This window comes from Xyrauchen texanus, chromosome 19, assembly GCF_025860055.1.
Source record: "Xyrauchen texanus isolate HMW12.3.18 chromosome 19, RBS_HiC_50CHRs, whole genome shotgun sequence".
Taxonomy (NCBI): Eukaryota; Metazoa; Chordata; class Actinopteri; order Cypriniformes; family Catostomidae; genus Xyrauchen; species Xyrauchen texanus.
The window spans coordinates 24664868-24688999 of NC_068294.1; the positions used below are offsets into that span (position 1 = coordinate 24664868).

At 42.7% G+C, this 24132-nt stretch overlaps 1 protein-coding gene across 2 annotated transcripts in view; it reads right to left on the reverse strand.

The window, feature by feature from the left end:
• LOC127659556 (glycine receptor subunit beta-like) overlaps positions 1–22026 on the reverse strand; it is a 43448-nt gene extending 21422 nt beyond the window's left edge. For both annotated transcript variants that reach the window (XM_052149424.1, XM_052149423.1), the window contains exons 1-4: positions 21744–22026; positions 4425–4549; positions 3159–3265; positions 1619–1686 (exon numbers count right to left, since the gene is read on the reverse strand). In XM_052149424.1, coding sequence (XP_052005384.1) covers positions 1619–1686; positions 3159–3265; positions 4425–4549; positions 21744–21746 — 303 coding nt within the window. In that variant the 5' untranslated portion in view covers positions 21747–22026. The remainder of the gene's footprint in view (positions 1–1618; positions 1687–3158; positions 3266–4424; positions 4550–21743) is intronic.
• Between the last annotated feature and the right edge of the window lie 2106 nt (positions 22027–24132).

A 24132-nucleotide genomic window follows, 5' to 3' on the forward strand; every position in this document is an offset into this window, starting at 1 on the left:
ACACAGCCTTCGTTAAGTTAGATTGGTACCGGATTCCCTGCTGGCTTGCGTGAGCATGAGGCTTTGAAGTGGCATTTTCTAGTGAAGCTTGTTTTGCTAGCAATGATATTGTGAAGACAGATGACATGCCAAATAAAATGCCCACACTCCAGCTGCGCTACAGAGCCAAATGATTCACATCTTGGTATGTCCTGTTTTTTAGTCAAGCCTTAAACCTGGAAATTCAGAATGTATTACACACACTATAAAGCACCATTTGTGGCATTTTGTTATGTTTTCATGTTTACAAGTGTTCTCCTAGCCAAATATTAAATATTAAATATTCTGTCATCATGTACAGTATTCACACTAATGTTCCTTTCTTCCATGGAACACAGGAGGAATGTTCGCCACATTCACATTAACTTTCTTTGCAAGAGTGAATCATATATTTATTTATTTTTTTATTTTTTAATGAACTATCCATTTAATAAAGTGCAGATAGCGCTCCAAATAAGCTCTCCAAAATCAAAGAGCCCTAGTTCTTAGTCAGCTCTCTGGTGAGGTTGTGAATAGTCTTTTTGTATTTCTGTATTTTGCCACCAGTGCAGGTAAACATAGTTTGGCTAAACACAGCAGGATAGGTATACTGGCTCTTTAGGTGATGCAACAGAAATAAATGCAATTTAAAAATGTATGAAAGCTCTTTATCATGCAATTTTCTGAGCAGAGCTACATGCAAGCTGTTTTCAACCCATTGCCCATGCAATGCTGGGCAGAAAACATGGCCCTGTGATCTTCTTCCAGGGGAAATGTTTTCAGTAGAGGTGATCTGAGACACTTTGGCATGATGTTTTGTTTATGGGTGTCACTACTCATAAAGTGTTAGACACAGGACAGCGGGTTCTAGGGTTGATTCTTCTACCCGGTGGAGCGTTAATAAACATGTTAAGCCCCAAATAAAGCACGTAGTCATGAATTCGATTGTCTGTCTGTTGTGAGCCATCTGACATTTTCAAAAGTCCTCTAAAACTAAAATTGTTCTTTGAAATGTGTTGCTATTAAAGCAATCATGCTACAAAATGTGAGACTGAGCTGCAATTACTCTTTTGATTTAATCAATAACTCCAATATCAATGGCATTTTATGTTTCAACAAAAAAAGAAAGTAAAAAAAAAAAGGAAAACTTTTGGAAAAAGGTTCTGGAGAACTCAAACACCTCCATCAAAAAGCAAAAAGTTGTTTGATCAAAAAAAGGGGAGTAAAAGGCACATGTCACTTTATGATCGATTTATGTACAGCTTCCTTTGATGAACAAATTAACATTCTGAAAGTGGACACATTTTGATGTCCAGTGACGTTAAAAGGGAATTGGTTGATTGATTGAAGAGGACTTGCTAAGACCTTGATCTTGATTGAATCATTGACATTTACAGTGTCATAACAATTGCAGTTATGAAAGCAGGAAAATGTAGAGGAAAAATGTCATGTCATTTAGTGATTATGTATAGGAACATAGGGTGCTATTTTAACACAAAACATAACAAATACATATGCAACCTTTAAGTGCCTGATTGTTTTCTCCACTGAATTCAAACATTGTGAACATGTATGAAAAGGTACAAGTAATGTGGAATACCATAGTGGTCTCTTGGATGGACCCAAAGCTGTTGATGAATATGTTTACACGGTCTTCAACAGGAATCCCTAAAAAATAACAAACAAAAAAAGCAGGATTCAGCCAATCACATCTATCAAACAAGATGTACCAAAAGAATGTGATGTAACCATGCAACTGCTAACATTTTTAATAGTGTACTTTCTCACAGACAATTACGCCTACCTTCAACTATTTGGTTTATACCATGAAACATATGTTTTCATTTTATGTACACTACGTGGAAAGCCTGGCATTATAGGAAAAGAATGCTCCAACTACTCCACGGCTATTCCTATTCCCAAGATTATAATGTTGACTTTAATGACTGCCAGGAGCTTTCATCTTGGCCATATATGAAGAGCAGCTTGCTGGCTATAGGGAGCAATAACACTGAATTATACAGTGAGCTCTTAACACTCAGACCACATCAAGGCCCCACCAATCCACATTTACATTGAATGCCAGGAATCAGGGAGGCGATAGAGGTTTTCACGTTTAACAACTTACTTCATTATATCTGGAAATGATGCCAACGGTAGCATAAACTGGAATTACTTATCTACCACATTGTGTGTACATACAATAAAACATGCTTTGTAATTCTTTATAACTGTATAAATAAATACAGAAATTGACGAGTGAGTGTGCAAAAACACAATTAAAAAAATTGTAAGAAGTGAACAGCAATAGTGAGTGACAATACCAGTAAACGGTACCAAACGAAGAGCACATTTATATTGGAAAAGGAAAGTTTATCAAGACAAACTTTAAATACTGGCTCAACAAAGGCAAAAAAACAAAAAAAAAAACAAACTTCAAGTCTTTTAGTTGGAATAATAAAGAGATTTTAAGTTTGAAGGTTATACGCCTTGTGTAGTTTAAATTCATGGGTAGTTTATTGATCTTGGAAATTTTAAAATGGGTTTATGCCACAATGTAGTCATGGTAACAAAGTTGTAAGATTGCATATAAATTTACAGAAAAAGGTTAGTAAGCAATTTTATCACACATAAATCCTGTTAACACACATATTGTTTTCATCTTTTGGCAATCATTTTGAAATAGTGAATATTTTAACGTACAGATTGGCCCCATTCACTTCCACTGTAAGTCCTTCACTGTAACCCAGATATTTGCTTTTTTTAAAGAAAAGAGGCAGTACAAGTCAAAATAATTATTTGTGGAAATCAACACTCGACTTTAGCTTTTTTAGCTTCACTGTAACCCAGATATTTGCTTTTTTTAAAGAAATGGAGGGACGAGTCAAAATAATTTTTTGTGGTAATCAACATTTTGCCACAAATGCCTAAAAACTTAACTGTACCCAGAATATTCCTTTAAGGTGATCTGAGTGGTTGTAAAATAACAGTACAATAACGGTTTGTACATAACAGAATGTTGGCTTTTATAATACAACATAATGAGTATTTTCATAATTATCCATATAAATATAGCATGACACTACAAGAGTATGCAAAGACCATTAAATGATGGCACATAACTGTCAATAAGTACTGACCTTTGAAGTTGGGCCGAATTCTAGGGTCATAGGTGATCAAAAGCCTGTTAAGGATGTTACTGGTAGAATTTGCCGGAACCCGTGCCAGGTCCTCTGATGACAGTTGCCTGAAAGGATCAAAGAGGAGGGCAAGTATGCAGGGTGCAACAGTCATCAACAACAATTAAACTATATTTATGGTGCACTCAGTGTTTTTTTTTTTTCTGACACCTTGCAGATATGTTACATGCAGACAGTATACTGTGATGTTAGTTACTTCATTTGCCTTAGTTTGAAGTACAAACAACATTAAAGCTGATTAAATCTGGGAAAGAAGCTGGATGCAGTAGCATGATTAAAGTGAACTCGCCAAGTGTTTTCCACTCTAAACCCTCCATGGATGGGATGTGCACTGCTGGAGATGAACATCAGCTAGACAGAATGAGTACAACTTGGACAGTAAAAGATGAACCCAGAAAACAGCCCAAGGATCTATTATAATACTAACTCTACAGTATACATTAAACTAAGTAATTTTTTCAAGATTTACAATATTTATTTATTTAAGTTTAAATATTCTAGCATACTAGACACAACTAAACTACTTGTGAGCACTTAGTTACACAGTCATGCTTGTGCCACAAGATCACCTATTGAAAGGGAACTTGAATTGACTAACCCTTGATCAACTTATCAGCACAAGTAAAAACAGTAAATGTTTTAATACTCCAAAGTCTGTATGCTCTACACCTGGAAAACATTCCTTTTTATTTTAAATTATTTTGTCTACAAGCAAATGCTCAGTGTCAAAACATCCAGGATATCCAGGCACCCCAGAAAAGAGTTGGAAACTTATTGTAAAGTTTTACCCAAATATCATTAATTATGTGATGAAATGTGTACTTATGTAGTCTACTGGGTATTTTATTTGTATTACTTTTATTTATTTATGTATTTATTTTACTTTTATATGCCACATTTCTCAGGATTCAGAAGTGTTGCATTATATTGTGTATTCAATTACTTGTTTCACATGATAAAAAAATAAATAATTATATTCTTCCAAAAAACGTAGTTTGTAGCCTGCATAATATATAATACTTAACAGATAATAAGAACTGTAATACTGCTCAATGTCCTTATTAAAAGTGACTGCATGATTTGTGAAGTCCTGATAATTTATTGCAATCAATGTCACAATGTCAACATGAGATGTGTTTAGAGCCATTAAGAAACAATGTTGAATGACAATAAAAACCACAACATGTGGAATACAAATTCACTTACGAAGGACAGTAAACCTGTTTTCCTTTCTTCTTTCCCTTCTTTGTCGACTTTTCTTTGGTGAATCCTCCGTCCATCCATAGACAGATGATGAGCAATATGAAAAGCACCTTCAAATTGCAGCAAGCCTGGAAGAGATAGGAAAAGAGAAACAACTAAGTAAAGATTAAATCATTCAGAAACCAAAGCACAGGTACATCTAAGTTTAGAGCACGCTTTGTTTATAAGAAGGTGTGTGTCTCTTCAGACTGTAGAGATGTTTGAACAGTAAAGAACAGCTGGTGGGCTTTTCTACTCTGTGGTTTGTACCTGGAATTTTGCTACCTGTGCACCGCAGAGACCAATGCATGAGTCTCATTTTGCTCTTTCACTTTTACTTTTAAACAGCATATCTCAATACTTTTCCCCAAGTTGTACAGTAGAGGATTGTAGCATGGGGGCGCGTGGTCATGTGTCACTGAGATATGATTCAGGGGAAAAAGGCGTAGAGTTGAGGCCATGGTTAATTCCCGCCTCACGGTGCCAAGGCCGTCGCCATCTCCACCATGTCATGATGATGCTGACGAGGGAATTCCCATACTCAGGGGCTTCCCTGAGGGGGATTTCCCTCTGGGGCAGTCCTGTGACGAGTCCCTCAAGCACGCCTTTGACCAAGTGAAAGTAACTGATGGTCAACAGTTCCAAAATAATGTTGTGCTCACATATCGATACCTTTCTATTATTAAAGAGCGGTTGTATCAAGTGACGCAAGGCACTCAGACCAAAGAGAATACAACTCAGCTATTGGTACCAAAAAGCCATCAGGAAACACAATTCAAGGCGGCTCACTACAACATAATGGCTGGTCACTTATGTAACGAAAAGGCTTTGAACCGTATAATGGCCTGTTTCTTTTGGCCGGGCATTCACGGCGATGTATGCAAATAGTGTGTGACATGCCGTGAATGTCAGTTGGTGAATTCTCCGGCCACCCCAAAAGTGCCATTGCACCCTCTGCTGTTGATCGAGCTCGCCTTCGAAAGAATTAGCATAGACCTCGTCTGGCCATTTGCAGATTTGTTTTCACCCGTTCCCGTTCACATAAACATTATAGAGCACCATATTGAGACCACCCCAGGAGTGGTGGTTTGTAGCCACCCCAATCGTCTTCCTGAACACAAGAAAAAGATAGTTCAGGAAGAACAATGCTTGAAATGGCTGTAATACAAGAGTCACACAGAAACTGTGCCAGCCCGGTAGTTCTGGTACTGAAGAGCGATGACTCAGTCCTGTTCTGTGTTGACTACCAGAAAGTGAACAGGGCGTCCAAATTTGATGCTTATCCAATGTCGCAAATTGATGAGTTACTCGATCGGTTGGGCACGGCTCTATTTTACTCGATGCTGGACTTAACAAAGGGTTATTGGCAGATCCTTTTAACTCCAATATCCTGAAAAAAAAATGCTTTTTCCACACCGTTCAGATTCCACCAATTCATGGCGCCTCAGTTCGGTTTGTTCGTAGCCCCAGCCACAGTTCAGGGCCTCATGTACAAGATCCTCAGACTGCATACGACATATACTGCTGCATATGTAGATGATATCATCATTTATAGTAATGACTGCCGGTGGCATATACAACATCTGAGGGCTGCCCTGAAAGCGTTGCAACAGGCAAGACTCACGGCCATCCCAAAGAAATGTGTATATGGGCGGGTGGAAGTTAGATAACTGGGGTTCTACTTGGGTCACAGGCAGGTGTGTCCACAGGTTAGCAAAACCACAGCGATCGCGGCCTGCCCGAAGCCCAAGACCAAATAAGAGGTAAGGCAGTTTTTGAGGTTGGCTGGCTACAACCAGAGCGTGGCAGCGGGGCGTGGTCAAGCGCCCGTCCGGGAGAGAAAAGTGGTAAGGGCACTTACACCTGAGCTAAATTATGTCTAACACCTGTGTCTAATTTCAGTAAGCATGGGGAGAGCGGCATATAAAGCAGCAGCGACAGAGCCTCGGGGAGAGAGAGAATGACAAGGGAACCCAGTGTTCCCACGAAAGACATTATTGTGTACCCTGTAAAAAAAATAAAAATCCTGTTACCTGAAGAAGTTTTCCTGTGTTTTCCCTCTCTCAGAGCGAGAGCGTTCCACACTGGTACCAAAACTGGTATGGGGGCAGTGGTGGCTCAGTGGTTGAGGCTCAGGGTTACTGACCAGAAGGTCGGGGGTTCAAGCCCCAGCACCACCAAGATGCCACTGTTGGGCCCTTGAGCAAGGCACTTAACTCCAGGTTGCTCCGGGGGGATTGTCCCTGTAATAAGTGCACTGTAAGTCGCTTTGGATAAAAGCGTCTGCCAAATGCATAAATGTAAATGTAAAACCCGGGAGTCTATATATATATATATATTTTATTTTTTTGTTTTTGTTGTTGTTGTTTTTCCGCTCTGTTCGTTCCCAAGACGATGGAAGGTGATCGCCCCGTAGAGTCCTCCCAGTTGGCAGGGGTCCTCCAGTCCCTCGAAGTATTACACCAGAGCCACCAACAATCCCTGCTTGAGCTCCGGCAGGACCAGGATCGCCGATTCTTTGAGATCATGCGGGCTCAAGCAGAGGACCGACATGCGATCCGGAGTCTTCTGAGCCAGGAGGCCGCCCCGGCTGCAGCCACGATCCCGGACCTCCGTGCCTTGTTGCCCCCGCCCGTGTTACAAAAGATGGGGGAGGCAGACGATCCGGAAGCGTTCCTGGATCTCTTCGAGCGGACCGCCGAGATCTGGGGCTTGCCGCACGATCAATGGGCAGCTCGCCTCATTCCTCTTCTGTCCGGGGAAGCCCAGCACGTGGCGCAACAACTGCCGGCGGCGAACCTCCTGGCCTATGCAGATCTGAAGAGAGCCATCCTGCAACGGGTTGGTCGGAGCCCGGAGGAGAATCACCAGCTCTTCCGAAGCATGAGGCTAGAGACTTCCGACCGCCCGTTTGCCTTCGCTCAATGGCTCCAGGACGCCTGCCGCAGGTGGCTGCTAGTGGGGGACCGCAACGTCGAGGGAATCATCGACCAGGTGGTGCTGGAGCAGTTCGGCCAACGCTTGCCTAGGAGAATGGCAGAGTGGGTCCAGTGCCACCGCCCGGCGTCGCTGGAGGCAGCCGTCCGGCTTGCGGAGGACCACATGGCGGCGATCCCAAGGGCGGAGGAGCTCTCTCTCTCTCCCTCTCTTCCCCCTTCCCCTGTATGTTCCCCTGTTCCCTCCCCTTCCTTTCTGCCTCACCGTTCTGTTTTCTCTCCAGGTCCCGTTCCTGCCCTACGTAGGCAGGGAGGCCCCCCGAGACCAGCTTCCCGGCCGTGGAAAGCAACACACTCCCCTTCCCCAACCTTCAGCCACTCTCCCCCACAGGTGGGGGCGCCCGCCGCCGCAGGTACAGACGTAGCGCCTGGGCCGGCCTGCTGGAGATGCGGAGACCCGGGCCACTTCCAGGATCAGTGTCCGCTGATGGAGGTGGGGACGGTGGTGCGGGTCCCCGATATCCAGCAGACTGCCCCGATCGGGCTGGAGCGTACCGTTTTCCGGTAAGGATCAAGGGGGGTACTTACCAAGCATTGCTGGATACAGGGTGTAATCAGACCCCCATCCACCAACGCTTGGTTCAACCCGAGGCTTTGGGCACAGCTAAGCTGGTGAGGGTGAGGTGTGTGCATGGGGATGTTCACAAGTATCCTATGGTGACCTTGCTGATAAAATTCCGGGGGGAAAAACATAGCTTGGAGGCTGCGGTTAGTTCCCGCCTCACTCATCCGCTGATTTTGAGGACTGATTGGCCAGGCTTTAAGAAAATATTACGGGGAATTTGTGTGGATGGGTCCTGCACTAAAATAGGGAGGTGTGCAATGTGCGATGCGTTGGCAGGGGAGGCGGAGCCGGGGCCGTCCTCGACGGCTTCCAGTCAGAATGACGAGGGAAGGGGCGAGGTAATCGCCCCTCCTCTCAGGGAATTCCCGGAGGGGGACTTCTCTTTGGAGCAGTCGAGGGACGAAACCCTCAAGCACGCCTTTGACCAAGTGAGAGTAATTGATGGTCAAAAACTCCGGCCAGGCATCGCCATTTCATACCCTTATTTTTCCATTATAAATGACCGGTTATATAGAGTGACGTAGGACACTCAAACAAAAGAGAATGTGTCACAATTGTTGATTACACGGAGCCGCCGGGAAATGGTTTTCCAGGCGGCTCATTATAATCCCATGGCAGGTCACCTAGGGGAAAGGAAAACACTGCTCCGTCTAATAGCCCGTTTCTATTGGCCGGGCATTGGCGGTGACGTCCGCAGGTGGTGTGCGGCGTGCCGCCAATGTCAGCTGGTAAATCCGCCGGCCACCCCAAAAGCGCCATTGCGCCCCCTTCCACTGATCGAGGTCCCCTTTGAGAGAATTGGAATGGACCTCACCGGCCCATTAGAACGGACAGCACGCGGACATCGCTTTGTATTAGTCCTGGTGGATTATGCAACGCGATATCCGGAAGCAGTGCCTCTGAGCAACATCTCAGCACGTAGTGTTGCAGGGGCACTCTTCAAAATAATCTCCCGGGTGGGGATTCCGAAAGAAATCCTCACCGATCAGGGCACGACGTTTATGTCACGCATACACTTCAGCGAGCTTTACGGACTGTTGGGCATTAAATCGATTCGCACTAGCGTTTACCATCCGCAGACGGATGGCCTAGTGGAACGATTTAATAAAACACTCAAAAATATGATTCGTAAGTTCGTGCACGAAGACGCTAGGAATTGGGATAGATGGCTCGACCCCGTTATTTGCAGTACGCGAGGTCCCGCAAGCCTCTACGGGATTTTCCCCGTTTGAGCTGCTGTATGTGCGGCGCCCGCGCGGGGTGCTTGACGTCATCCGCGCAGCATGGAAGGAAGGACCTTCTAATAGTAAAAATGAAATTCAATACGTTCTTGATCTTCGAGCAAAACTCCACACACTGGGGCAATTAACACAGGAGAATCTGCTCCAAGCTCAAGAACGCCAACGCCAGCTGTATGACAGGGGTACTCAGCTAAGGGAGTTTGCACCGGGAGATAAGGTACTTGTATTGCTCCCAACATCGAGCTCTAAATTACTCGCCAAGTGGCAAGGACCCTTTGAGGTCACACGACGAGGTGAACTCGATTATGAGGTTAAACGTACCGATAGAGGGGGCACAAGTCAAATTTACCACCTTAACCTCCTGAAATTGTGGAGGGAAGGAGCGGCCTCTGTGACGTTGGCCACGGTAGTTCCGGAGAGGGCGGAGCTCGGGCCGGAGGTAAACAAAAACCCCAATCTTAACATCCCGGTTACTTGTGGTGATCACCTCTCACCGCGCCAACTCGCGGAGGGTTCAGAATTACAAAAAGAATTTGCAAATGTGTTTTCCCCTCTGCCGGGCCGTACAGATCTCATACAGCACCACATCGAGACCGAGCCGGGGGTGGTGGTTTGTAGCCGCCACTATCACTTACCGGAACATAAAAAAAAATAGTTCGGGAAGAATTGGATGCAATGCTTGAATTGGGAGTAATAGAAGAGTCCCACAGTGATTGGTCCAGCCCGGTGGTTCTTGTTCCCAAGAGCGATGGGTCTGTTCGATTCTGTGTGGATTACAGAAAAGTCAACGCAGTGTCTAAATTTGACGCGTGCCCAATGCCCCGTGTTGATGAACTGCTCGATCGGTTAGGTACTGCTCGGTTTTATTCGACCTTGGATTTAACGAAGGGTTATTGGCAGATCCCCTTGACACCAATGTCCCGTGAGAAAACCGCCTTCACCACGCCGTTTGGATTACACCAATTTGTGACGCTTCCTTTCGGTTTGTTTGGAGCCCATCCATCCATCCATCTTCAACCGCTTATCCAAAGTCGGGTCGCGGGGGCAGCTGCTCCAGCAGGGGGCCCCAAACTTCCCTATCCAGAGCCACATTAACCAACTCTGACTGGGGGACCCCGAGGCGTTCCCAGGCCAGTGTGGAGATGTAATCTCTCCACCTAGTCCTGGGTCTTCCCCGAGGCCTCCTCCCAGCTGGACGTGCCTGAAACACCTCCCTAAGGAGGCGGCCAGGGGCATCCTTACCAGATGCCCAAACCACCTCAACTGACTCCTTTCAACGCAAAGGAGCAGCTGCTCTACTCCGAGCTCCTCACGGATGACTGAGCTCCTCACCCTATCTCTAAGGGAGAAGCCCGCCACCCTTCTGAGGAAGCCCATTTCGGCCGCTTGTACTGCGAACCTAGTTCTTTCGGTCATGACCCAACCTTCATGACCATAGGTGAGGGTAGGAACAAAAACTGACCGGTAGATCGAGAGCTTTGCCTTTCGGCTCAGATCTCTTTTCGTGACAACGGTGCGATAGAGCGAGTGCAATACCGCCCCCGCTGCCCCGATTCTCCGGCCAACCTCCCGCTCCATTGTCCCCTCACTCGTGAACAAGACCCCGAGGTACTTGAACTCCTTCACTTGGGGCAAAACCTCATTCCCTACCTGGAGTTGTTTGGAGCACCGGCCATATTTCAGCGTCTCATGGATAGGATCCTCAGACCTCACACCGCGTATGCCGCTGCCTATTTAGATGATATCATCATTTATAGCAATGACTGGCAGCGGCACATGCAACATCTGAGGGCCGTCCTGAGATCGCTGCGGCGGGCGGGGCTCACAGAAAATCCTAAGAAGTGCTGACATGCGTGTGGAGGTACGGTATCTGGGGTTCCACTTGGGTCATGGCCAGGTGCGTCCCCAAATTGACAAAACCGCGGCGATTGCGACTTGCCCTAGACCCAAGACCAAAAAGGGGGTGAGGCCTGGAGCTGGCTGGCTATTATAGGAGGTTTGTGCCTTATTATTCGGATGTCACCAGCCCGCTGACTGACCTCACTAAAAAGGGGGCTCCAGATCCGGTCCAATGGTCAGAGCAGTGCCAACAGGCGTTTATACAGATTAAAGCTGCACTTTGTGGGGGGCCGCTTCTGCATGCACCTGACTTCTCTCTCCCTTTTGTATTGCAGACGGACGCTTCAGACAGAGGGCTGGGGGCCGTACTCTCGCAGGTGGTGGAGGGGGAGGAGCGCCCGGTGCTGTACATCAGCCGGAAGCTCTCCTTGAGGGAGACCAAGTACAGCACCGTAGAGAAGGAATGTCTGGCCATCAAGTGGGCGGTCCTCATGCTCCGATACTACCTGCTGGGGCGGGCCTTCACCCTCTGCTCGGATCACGCCCCACTCCAGTGGCTTCACCGCATGAAGGATACTAACACCCAGATCACCCGTTGGTATCTGGCCCTCCAGCCTTTTAAGTTCAAGGTGGTCCACAGACCGGGGGTGCAGATGGCTGCCGCTGACTTCCTCTCCAGAAATGTGGCAGCGGGGGCGTGGTCAAGCGCCCATCCGGGAGAGAAAAGCGGTAAGGGCGCTTACACCTGAGCTAAATTATGTCTAACACCTGTGTCTAATTTAAGTAAGCATGGGGAGAGCGGCATATCAATCAGCAGCGACAGAGCCTCGGGGAGAGAGAGAATGACAAGGGAACCCAGTGTTCCCACGAAAGACATTATTGTGTACCCTGTAAAAAGAATAAAAACCCTGTTACCTCAAGAAGTTTTCCTGTGTTTTCCCTCTCTCAGAGCAAGAGCGTCCCACACAGAGGTTTGTGCTTAGTGCTTGTCACCAGCCCGCTGACTGACCTTACTAAAAAGGGGGCCCCCAATCCGGTACAGTGGACAGAGTCGTGCAAACAGGCAGGTAAAGTCTGTACTTTGTGGGGGGCTGCTTTTACATGCTCTCCCCTTTATTTTGCAGACTGATGCATCTGACAGGGGGCTGGGGTTGGTGCTCTCACAGGAGGTGGGAGGGGAGGAATGGCCAGTTCTGTTTATTAATCGCAAGCTCTCCTTCAGGGAGACAAAGTACAGTACCATCGAGAGTGGTACCATTTAGTGGCCTGTTCTTACCCTCCGCTACTACCTGCTGTGGTGGGCTTTCACCCTCTGCTCCGATCACGCTCCTGTGCAATGGCTCTACTGCATGAAGGATACTAATGCATAAATCACCCGTTGGTATCTGGCTCTTCATCCCATTAAATTCGAGATGGTCCATAGACCAGGGGCGCAGATGGGTTTTGGCTGACTTTCTTTCCATAAATGGGGGAGAGTGGGCAGGAGTCGGTGGTGGGGTATGTGGCATGGGGGTGTGTGGTCATGTGTCGGTCTGCGGGAGAGGGAGAGCGGTAAGGCTCGTCACCTGGGTTGTGAGTACTCTACCACCTGTCTCTAATTATAGTGATGGCAGAGGAGACCTGAAAAGGCATGCCAGAGTGTGAACCTGTTTCGTTGTCACATGACTCCTCCACTACCCACAATCTCAACATTATTACAAGGATTTAGTTATGTTGTTCATCTACATTTTTAAATAATAAAATGTATTTAATATAATTCTAAATACAAAATAATTAACTTTCCTTACAACAGCTACAACAGTAAGTAAAATTGTGGCTTATGAACACAGCTAGAAAGCATTATTTAGGTCTAATGTTCTTTGTTCATTCCAAGCCTCTAAATTGATAACAATGTCCTCTCTCAGAGGACAAACAGTTAGGCAGGTTGGGTTGGGCCGTCTTGGAGACTGATGACTTGTTGGCTCAGGAGATGTAGCTCTGTTATGTCCATGGACACTTTAAAATGGCTAGGGGTGTCATTGTGGGGGGTCTACAAATGTGTTACTCCGGAACAATACCTCATTGTTTCCTTAAAACTTCCACAACTAAAAAAAAAGTGTACCTGCATAAATACTCACTGATCACAACTGGGTCACTTTAAGTTGACGTAATAGCACTCTATGGCACAGGACCCATAATATGATGAAGACTAGCACCAGATTAGCAGGACATTGATTATTAGCCAAAGTGAAAGGAGTTCAAAATGAGTCAATTCTACCTTTGGTACATTGACGATAACCAATAATTCTGATTCATCTCAATAATTTTTATCCATCACAGGACCTGAAATTCATTTCTGAAAATAGGTGGGAATTCCCCCATTACATAGCTCATATGTGGGGATATTAAAATATATCACCTAAATCTCAATTCTTACCTTGTTTTATTCCGTTGGAATGATTTTTAAAGTATAGCCTACATTTTGGCCTTCAGTCAAATCCTGTATATACAGTATACAGTGCATCCGGAAACTATTCACAGTGCTTCACTTTTTCCACATGTTACAGCCTTATTCCAAAATGGATTAAATTCATTATTTTCCCAGAATTCTACAAACAATATCCCATAATGACAATGTGAATGAAGTTTGTTTGAAATCTTTGCAAATTTATTAAAAATAAAAAACGAAAATCACATGTACATAAGCAAACACAGCCTTTGCCATGACACTCAAAATTTAGCTCAGGTGCAGAAAAATGTATGCAGCATTGAAGGTCCCAATGAGCACAGTGGCCTCCATCATCCATAAATAGAAGAAGATTGGAACCATCAGGACTCAACCTAGAGCTGGCCGCCCGGCCAAACTTAGCGATTGGGGGAGAAGGGCCTTAGTCAGGGAGGTGACCAAGAACCCGACGGTCACTCTGACAGAACTCCAGCGTTTCTCTGTGGAGAAAGAAGGAGAACCTTCCAGAAGAACAACCATCTCTGCATGGATCCCTGGATGAAGGAACACCACCTGCAACTCAACCCAGCCAAGACCGAACTCCTTGTCTTTCCAGCCAACCCTGCTGTTTAACACAACATCACCATGCAGCTGGGTTCAACTAAAGCATCGCCTTCCAAAACGGTCTGATGCTAGTGAAACTTTGTAGTATGACACTTTTTATACAAATGTCTCCTTAAGATGATTCGCGTCTGCCAAATTAATAAATGTAAATGTCTGCAGCACTCCACCAATCAGGCCTGTTTGGTAGAGTGACCAGACGGAAGCCACTGTTCAGTAAAAGGCACATGACAGCCCGTCTGGTGTTTGCCAAAAGGCACCTGATGGACTCTCAGACCATGAGAAACAAAATTCTCTGGTCTGATGAAACAAAGATTGAACTTTTTGGCCTGAATGGCAAGCGTCATGTCTGGAGGAAACCAGGCACCGCTCATCACCTAGTCAATACCATCCCTACAGTGAAGCACGGTGGTGGCAGCATCATGCTGTGGGGATGTTTTCCAGCCGCAGGAACTGGAAGACTAGTCAGGATCGAGGGAAAGATGAATGCAGCAATCTACAGAAGTTCATCTTCCAACAGGACAATGACCCTATGCACACAGCCAAGATAACAAAGGATTGAATATGGGACAACTCTGTGAATGTCCTTGAGTGGCCCACCCAAAGCCCAGACTTGAACCTGATTGAACATCTCTGGAGAGATCTGAAAATGGCTGTGCACCGACGCTCCCATCCAACCTGATGGAGCTTGAGAGGTCCTGCAAAGAAGAATGGGAGAAACTGCCCAAAAATAGGCATGCCAGGCTTGTAGCATCATACACAAAAAGAATTGAGGCTGTAATTGGTGCCAAAGGTGCTTCAACACAGTATTGAGCAAAGGCTGTGAATACTTATGTACATGTAATGTTTTAGATTTTTAATAAATTTGCAAAGATTTCAAACAAATTACTTTCACATTGTCATTATGCGGTATTGTTTGTAGAATTTTGAGGAAAATAATTAATTGAATCAATTTTGGAATAAGGCTGTAAAATAACAAAATGTGGAAAAAGTGAAGCGCTGTGAATACTTTCCGGATGCACTGAATATTCATTTATATTCATATTATGTATTTTATTCATATTATAGCATTAATATTCTTATATTATTATTGTGTGCTTAAATTTGGCACAATATGTATGCTTTTTTTCCATCTCAGGAAAGAAAACTAAACAACATATAAAATTTTTCAAACAAATCCCACCATAGTACAACGATAGAAAAGAACTAAAACAGCACCAATTCAAGTAACAAAAGTTTAACTGGGAGGTTGACTAATTGTAAGAAGTTGTCCCCACATAGGTTGCATTTTCATTGCAATGTGTATTAAATCTCTTAAACTAAAATCCTCCACAATCTACCGGTATACTGTGGCTATCAGTTTTCCTACAGCAAAGCCGAGTAAAGACACATTCATGATTCACGTCAAGGCGTCAACACCTGCGGCTCTTTGAAATCCACACGAAGAGCACTTGCAGACAAAAACATCTCATTCTGCATTTTGGTGCTAGTTAAGACTGCTTCTATGTTAATTTAAATGCACCTTAGGTGGGTTCCTTTCTTTCACAAGTCCCATCTGAGCTTGTTTTGTACATCAAATAGTATTAAGATGTCCTTTCTCCATAATTTTATCAGGGAGGCACTGTTTTGTGAGTGAGTGAGTGAGTGAGTGAGTGAGTGAGTGTATGTGTGTGTGTGTGTGTGTGTGTGTGTGTGTGTGTGTGAGAGAGAGAGTGTAACGTCCCATATGTTTAGCTTGCAGGATTTTTTTTCTCTTCTTGGTCAAAGTCAAGCATCACAGTTTTAATAAAAGTATATTTAAACAATACCTCACAAGCAAGAGTTTTATCACTAATGTAATAATTTGATTATTATTATTAATATTATTACATTTTACTACACGGAAGTAATACATTTCTGCCACATTTTTTTTATTTCACACATCTATTTAAATTTAGTCATTTTTGTGGTTGTTTTTTACCACTATAGGCTATGATTTAATTATAGAAATATATCCTCTTCATGTGCTGAATAAAGTGCTCTAATCTTTGTCATTAATACACACACACACACACACACACACACACACACACACACACACACAGAATGCACGTGATGTTAATAAACTGACTGGACTGAGAAAGCGTTTACAATTTTGTGTGCTATAAATCAGTGTAATGACTACAGGCAGACACATCGCAAAGGTGTATGTTGTATTAGCAATAAATGCGTTAATAGCTATTAAAGAAAAATGTACCTGTTAAACTTTTTTAATTAATCGCATGCATTAACACGTTAATTCTGACAGTTCTAATATTTTTTATATACTTATATATATGTATTTATATGTCGCTATTTCTACCATTCTTGTCAAAGGTGCTTTAATATGAAGGAGCGCCACAATGTCACAAATGGCACGATGCAAAACTGGTTTGCGCCAACATTGCACCTGCGATATAGTTGATTATAAACGGGAGAGATAGTTTTATTGCATAGCTTTCTTACAAAGACACAGTATAATGCCATTTGGATGTTGAATTAACAGGCTTATGAAGGTTTATACATCTGTAACATCTTATGTTCTGTAAATATGTGCTTCCTCACTGCGCACTTACACTGAACAAGTATTTAATGAACAGTTGCACAAGAGAGGGAGAAAGAGGGATGCAGCAGAGCCAATTTACTTGCGTAGATTCTGGAATTACAGTTTGATTAAAAGACAAGATTACTGATTTGATTGGCTCACTAATTGTCGGCTACATGTTAAAGTGAATAAAAGTGTGCAGGAATTCCCAGCATTATGAACGTGGAACATGCTAGAATGATTAAAACTGCACAATACCCGCGTGAAATTTAAATCCCTGCCTCAGTTTGTAAAACAACAAAACATGCATTTCCAGTACTGTACAGTGGAAGTCTATGGGGCAAGGCATTCCGGAGTGTTATAAAGCAGAAATGTGCTTGAAAAAAAGCTTATATTAATTCTATCCTGTATAAAGTGTGAGTTATATAGCTGTAAAGCAGTCTGAATCATCCTATTAGTGGTGAAACCACTGTTCTAGGTGGAGACATTTCTATAGAACATTCTATTGACCCTTCTTGGCATTCTTGTGTGGATATCATGCAAAAGTTAGTGGTATTACTGAATTTACAATATACATTGAAATATTGGATATAACTTTGCACTAAGGATGTCCTAAAATACTGACATATCAATTACTGATCGGCACGTAATTTTATCAATATATTTTTGAAGTATCAATATATATAAAAATTTGCCGACAAGCCCAATTTGCATGCTTCCCATTCACTCAGTTGACCATCTGTTTAATAGTCTGGCGTAATAGTCTTGGAGTCCAAAAGAGAAGCCGGTCGTGGTCACAATCACACACACAGGACGAGTGGAAGCGGCACAGAAGATGGGAGTCCAAAGCAACTAAAGTTTTGGTGATTCTTCAAGAATAACCAAAGTGACATTGATGAATTTGCATGATGAGGATAGTGAACTAAAGATAAAGATAAAGATAAAATATACTTTAATGTCCCCTGGGGGGGAAATTTGTCTTGGGCTCCAGTCACTGCGACACACACTTACAACAAACCACATAAAATATACACTGAGTATAGACAATACAAACATGCCTTATTACACTGTACCGTGAAAACACACAGTGGGAATAAAAAGTGTACAAGTAGGTAGCAGTCATTTGTTACTGTTGGCATGAATGAGTTTTTATACCTCTTTAACCTGCATTTCGGCATTCTAAATCGTTTACCTGAGGGTAACAACAACTATCATGTAGTGGTTTAACTGCACAAACTGAATAATTAGAAATGGCGATGTTTATATGCAATTTCTCTGTATGTAGATGTAGGTCTTTCATTCAACCTGTCAAACCACAAAACGACATACTTGTCATGCCACCTGCATCTGTACGGCCATACGCACTGTGCGTACCATGAGCGCTCCATCTGACCTGAGACACATTTACTTTCAGGATATTTTACCAATCATGAGGTGTATCCAGTATGTATCCTAGACTGTTTAAAAGAACTAGCCATGCCCAATTTTCGAATGAATAATTATTTTGAGTTGGTTCATTTTAGTGAATTGGCCAAATGGGCTTGCAAAACTGTCTGAAGCGATTCGTGATTCAGTAAAATTAATTCAGAGCGCTCTCTCACAGAATCATTTGGAGCGGTTTCTCACACAGTAAAAAAGTACTGGGATATTTATGAACAGAGAGAACAAACAGTGCTGGAGACTGTGGAAATTTCACTGCATTCTGCTCTATTCATTGTGGTGGATTTAGCTTTTTTAGCGAGAGAACTTGTTTGTTCTGAACGTATACTGGAAGAAATGCTTAGCCAATAGAGAGAAAACAAAATGCTTCTCTCAAAGTCACCAGAATTGAATGCTTTGGTGTTATTTTTGCAACAACAACAAAAAAATATCCCAGGTGAGCATTGTGCCCCTACATTTAAGTTTGTATTAGGCAGATTTCTGCACGTACACCCACATGAAATCCTGCAGGCGCCCATGATACTTGTAACTGAAAATATATTGTGTAGGCTATATGAAAGAAAAATATAAGCAATATATCATCCAGTGATGGCAAGAGTAAATAATCTTTGTCCATAGATAATGATTAGTGTAAAATTGAATGGAAAACTATGCAAGATGAGCTCCGTGGCTCTTCAGAATTTTGACTGAGCATTGGCGGTATATGCGTACCTTTTTTAGAAAATAAATTATTGTTTTTAATTTTAGAACGTGCCAACGTGTAACCCCCTTTAATTTACCCTGCTGCTCACACTTTATTAAAGTTGTGTTGAGAAATATGTCTGAAGAGACAAAGATTATTGTAGCGAAGGCTACCTTATAAGATGATATGGGCTGGTTTCAGGTGTGTTAGCAGTGTACCAGGTGTGTCGGTCAGAACACGACAGAGATGCAAGTAATCAACTTGAACTAGTTTATTATTGCAAGTATGTAAAGATGAACATCAGAGGGGGGAGCCAACCACTAACATACACTTTAATCAATAACTTCCAGGGACCGAGGCAGCGGCATATGGACTGCAATGGGCTTTAGGGCGTTATGGGTGACAGTGAGTCATTCGGGCCTCCTTTAGCGAAATCCAGGGTGTTTAAAGAGCTCAGAGGAAATTATAGTTGGCGTGAGTCCTTGGAATAGTGTCAAACCAACAAGCAATCATGGAGATGTGAGCACAAGAGGCACATGTGGTCGAAGAAATGGAGTAATGTCACTGCTTATATAAGTGGGTGCCAAGCCTTGATCTGATGGGAGTGTAACATACGAATTGTGCTGGTATATTGATGTGTGGTTTCCCTGTAACAGACCAAGAGCAGCACTATAATAACAGTTACACTTTACTAAGTTAAAACTCTTACATATACCACATTACCATAGCATTAATATACAAACTATTGACTCCTCCCCTCATACATGAACATAATAATGAATGAACACAAGATATAATGTCATATTTACAAGCATTATTTACTTATGTGACTCACAATTATATCTTAAATCGTTTTACTGTTATTATTTATCAACATGAATTATCTAAGAACACTGTAGAAACAGCAAACAGTACTCACTCTTATAAGACGCACAGAAGCACAATATACACTTGATCCGAGGCTGATAACCAATTTTATTCGTCTTTTCCAGCGCCTTTAGATGGGATAACTGCCATCTGAGGTGATATGCTTTGCTCTGTGAGGAATTGTTTTATTCTGAGCTCGTGAGCGCGTCGCCATTTCATAATAAAAGCCCCCAATAATGTTTAGCGCTACAACGCTCTTAATCTTCTCAAATAGCCTTTTGCACAATTATTTTGCAATGAGCAGCCCTATTTATATCTGAAACAAAATCCTGATATATCGATAATAATTGGGAAAATCTTCTGATTATCGATGCATGAAAAAGGCATCAATTCCAAGCCTACTTTGCACAGGTTGGTAAGCAATTCTTTTTTAATTGCTTAATTTTCTTTTTCATTTGTACAAGAAAAAATCTAAATAAGGAAGGCAATACCACAAGATTGAAACATGCCAAACTTCAGCGTACTCAACAATGTACACATGTACATTCTGTTCAACACAGGCATCGATGAGTGTCCAAGATGTAGAGGAGAGGAAGCACTTGGAAAGATCAGCATGAGGAATTCCCCTTGAGGAACGCTGCCAGAGAACTCCCCTGTCTAGACTCTTCCACCCTCCACCTCTGGAGGCCTGATTCTTGGCCAGTGCACTGATCATCATCTTAACTGAAACAGGCCAGCATTCATGCACTCCTGCAATCTCTCACTTTTTCCATCATTATTATTATCACCAGATGCTAGTGCTTCTCTTTACCATCCCTCTTTATCTCTAAAGCTCTTTCTCTCTCTCGTTCCCTCTCTTTTTCCCTGATTCAGTGGTCATGGCAATTTAATGTTTAATGTTCTTCTTTGAAAACACACACATACACTGACCCCAGGACTAAATATAAAGTACAACCATTTAGAAAATGGATTATGTTTTTGTAGTGAAATAGAAGATGATTTTCGGAAAAAATAAGATGGTTGTACTTAATTTCCAGAACAGACTGAATGTACTGTAAATAAACTTGACCCTTATTCAATTTAAACACTCCTCCTGTTCTTGTCTTTAGTTAGTCTGACTGCTTTATTCATGCAGGGCTACACATGCTCACTCTGTTCCACTTACAGTGCACACAAGTGATGCCCATTTATCATATAATGATCTCTGACCTATAACAGATAGATGTAAATTGACAAGTGATGCCCATTTATCATATAATGATCTCTGACCTATAACAGATAGATGTAAATTAACCTAAGGATAAACCTCCAGAAGAGAAGAATTAGAGGTTACTGGGATGGAAAATATGTTCAAGGCAATAATTTAGGCTGCTTCACACAATATGCAAGGACATAGTCAAAATAAATATGTAAACAAACAACAAAAGTGATAGTCAGTCAAGGCTAAATTACACTTCAAATGTGCAATGCGAGTCTATGCATCTGTATATGCGGCCAGGCAATGTATTAATATTTTAGTTGCATGTTCCTGCTTGCATATTATGCATAAAACAGATGGATAACAAACAACTTGCAAGTGCTGGATTCAATAATAAAATATTAACAATATTAAGGCACATAGCCTATTATATCATTTTAACCTGAGAGATCATTCCCATAATAGCTATATATGATATAATTTTATCCTGAGAGATCACACCCATATTTGCTAACCTTATCACTCTAATCTCATATACACGTGCATGCTTATATTTGGATGTGTTAATGCAAATACATAACGGCATAACAACGACCTGTGGATGTTTTGAGCATCAAGTTGAAGAAGTTGCAGTCAGGCAAGACAGAAAAAAAAAATAAACCAGGGCAATATAGCAGATGGAGGAGAGGGCGAACATACATCAACAGCATCCTCCATGACGACGAGGGGGGTTGGGATGACAATCGGGGGAAATACTATACAGAATAACAACATACGTGTGCTTTGCATCTCCCCCGTTCATCATACACATTTAAATAATTTCTGTTCGATTAAAATATTTCTTACCATTTCAATATGGTAGCTGTTGTTTTTCCACAGATCCGATCCAGTAGCGCTGATAGTGCAAGAGGTCGTTAAACAGTCTTCATGACCAGTCGGTGTCTGTAACGCATTCTGGTCGTCGTTCTCTCAGTGCGCGTGAATAACGCCTGCCGGATTACTGTACATTACAACAGAGAGTCTTTTGTATCCTATCTTTTTTTATTGTTATTATTTATCTGAACAGAATATATACTGACGCTGTTCTATTGCAATGGTAAAGAGCTGCCAAGATGGAGCCTTGTGTGTGCACCTGTCATGTAACATGCGCAGTAGCAAGCTGCACAGGGACAGAATTCATCATTCAGTTTCCCAAGCATCCTCACTGGAACATAATGCAAGGCCATTAGACCTGCTCTGCCATTTCAGCACAAGCAATGCACTCTTGAAATTATCACATGCAATATTCAGTATTGTACCCATATGATGTTGGATACAGTATAGGAGAGAGAGAGAGAGAGAGAGAGAGAGAGAGAGAGAGAGAGGGCAACGCAAAATTACACAACAAATCTTAGTCATTAAGCCTTAATGTATTTTAGGTGTACATTTTTAAATATTAAAACATATTACATTTTGTGAGTTATTGTAATATGATATTATATTATGTTATAGTGACATTTATCAGTATAGTTGCATACCTTAAAATCGTATTGAACATTTTCATCATTATTGCCCAAGAGGGAAAAAATACAGAACACATGTTGACCCAATAGTGGGGCATGTTGTCACTGTTTATGGGACTAGTTGTACCAATGTAACCTCATTAAACCAGTGGTGTAGGTTTCAGGTGAACATGGCGGGACATGTTCCCAAGTCACCCTGCATTAAACAGTCAGTTTTAGGGTTTAGAGCCATTTTAAAAAGTAAAACCCTCACAAAATGGCATAAAATGAGGGCATTTAAAACCACCTGCCCTGATAAAAATGTGACAACAATCTCTCTCCCTCAACGTGTTCCTAGCTGAATGAATAGTGCAATTTTGTTATAGCTGAAACCAAGCTGTGGACTAAATAACTAGTGTAATGGTGGTCAGCTGATAAATAGCTGTGCAATGTGTATAATCCTCACTCTCCTTACCTCAAGAGGTGCACTAGCGACTGATGCTAGAAGCTGTAGCCTTTAGCCTCCTTGTTAGCGCACCTGCCTCCCATGCAGAAGATGCCAGTTCGAGTCCCGTATGGAGCGGGTAGAACAGGAGCGTATCAATGGTTCCGTGACCCGGATGGGAGTGAAGTTTTGCTTGGGGTTGAATGTAACGGTGGCCAGCTGATAGATCGCTGTGCAATGTGTATAAACCTCACTCTCCTGACCAGGGCTGGACTGGTAATCTGGCATACCGGGCATTTTCCCGGTGGAGCGGGCCGGTGGGTTTGGCTGCAGAATGGGCCGCGATCAGCTAAAATGAGCCGCCACGTTATGCAGAACGGACCACAAAACAGCGTGCTCAATATGCAGAAAAGGACAGCGAACACTCCCTCGGAGCGTGTAGAACAGGAGCATAACACTAACAAAGGGAAAAAAGTGTCCAAGCCAACAGAGACAAAGTGAGAATACATGCCATTGCTTTAATGTGAATGACTATTTGTGTTTAAAAAATGTGTGAGTACGGATGTGTGAATATTTTTAGGTCCATTGGGAAATATTGTAGAAGGAGAAGGATCTTAACTGCCCTTTGTGGAATGTAGCGGTGGGTTAGGCACAGCCCCAAACCAAGACAAAATACACTTTTATTCTCTGTAAGTGAAGTCAGTCACCACATTACATCTTCAAAAGATAACACAAACACTGAGCTGTGAACAAAAAGCAAAGCTCAGACACATTTCTCTCTCATGCAGATACTCTTCAAGGATCCTTGGTGAATGGTGTTTTGATTAAGCGAGAATGAAAACACAGACATTCACAAATTTCCATAGGGCACTCTGGCATTTCGTAGAGGTCCAAAGACCTCAGTCATTGTTCATGTGAATTATAAGCAATTCTATACCTCCTTCATCAGCTTTGTCAGGACAATAGCTGCCTTGGTTTCTGCTTTTCATTGTAGTGAAGCATAACGTATTAATAATCCGTTCACATAAACTAAATCACTGATTAATACCGGTTGAAGTAAACCCTGACAATAAATGGCTAAGAACAAAGGGGGTCTTGTTTTCAGAAAACGTTCAGTGTTTGGCTAAGAGCCACCTAGCTGATGGACAACACAGCACTGGTCCAAAAATATGTCAGTACGTTCTAGCAAATCGAATGTGGTATTATGGCTGGCATGCAGACACAACTTTGCAATCAGTCTCCACACACCCCTGCGCTGACACATTCCTCATTTAAAATAAAAAAAGAAGTCACAGGTTAAACCACTTTG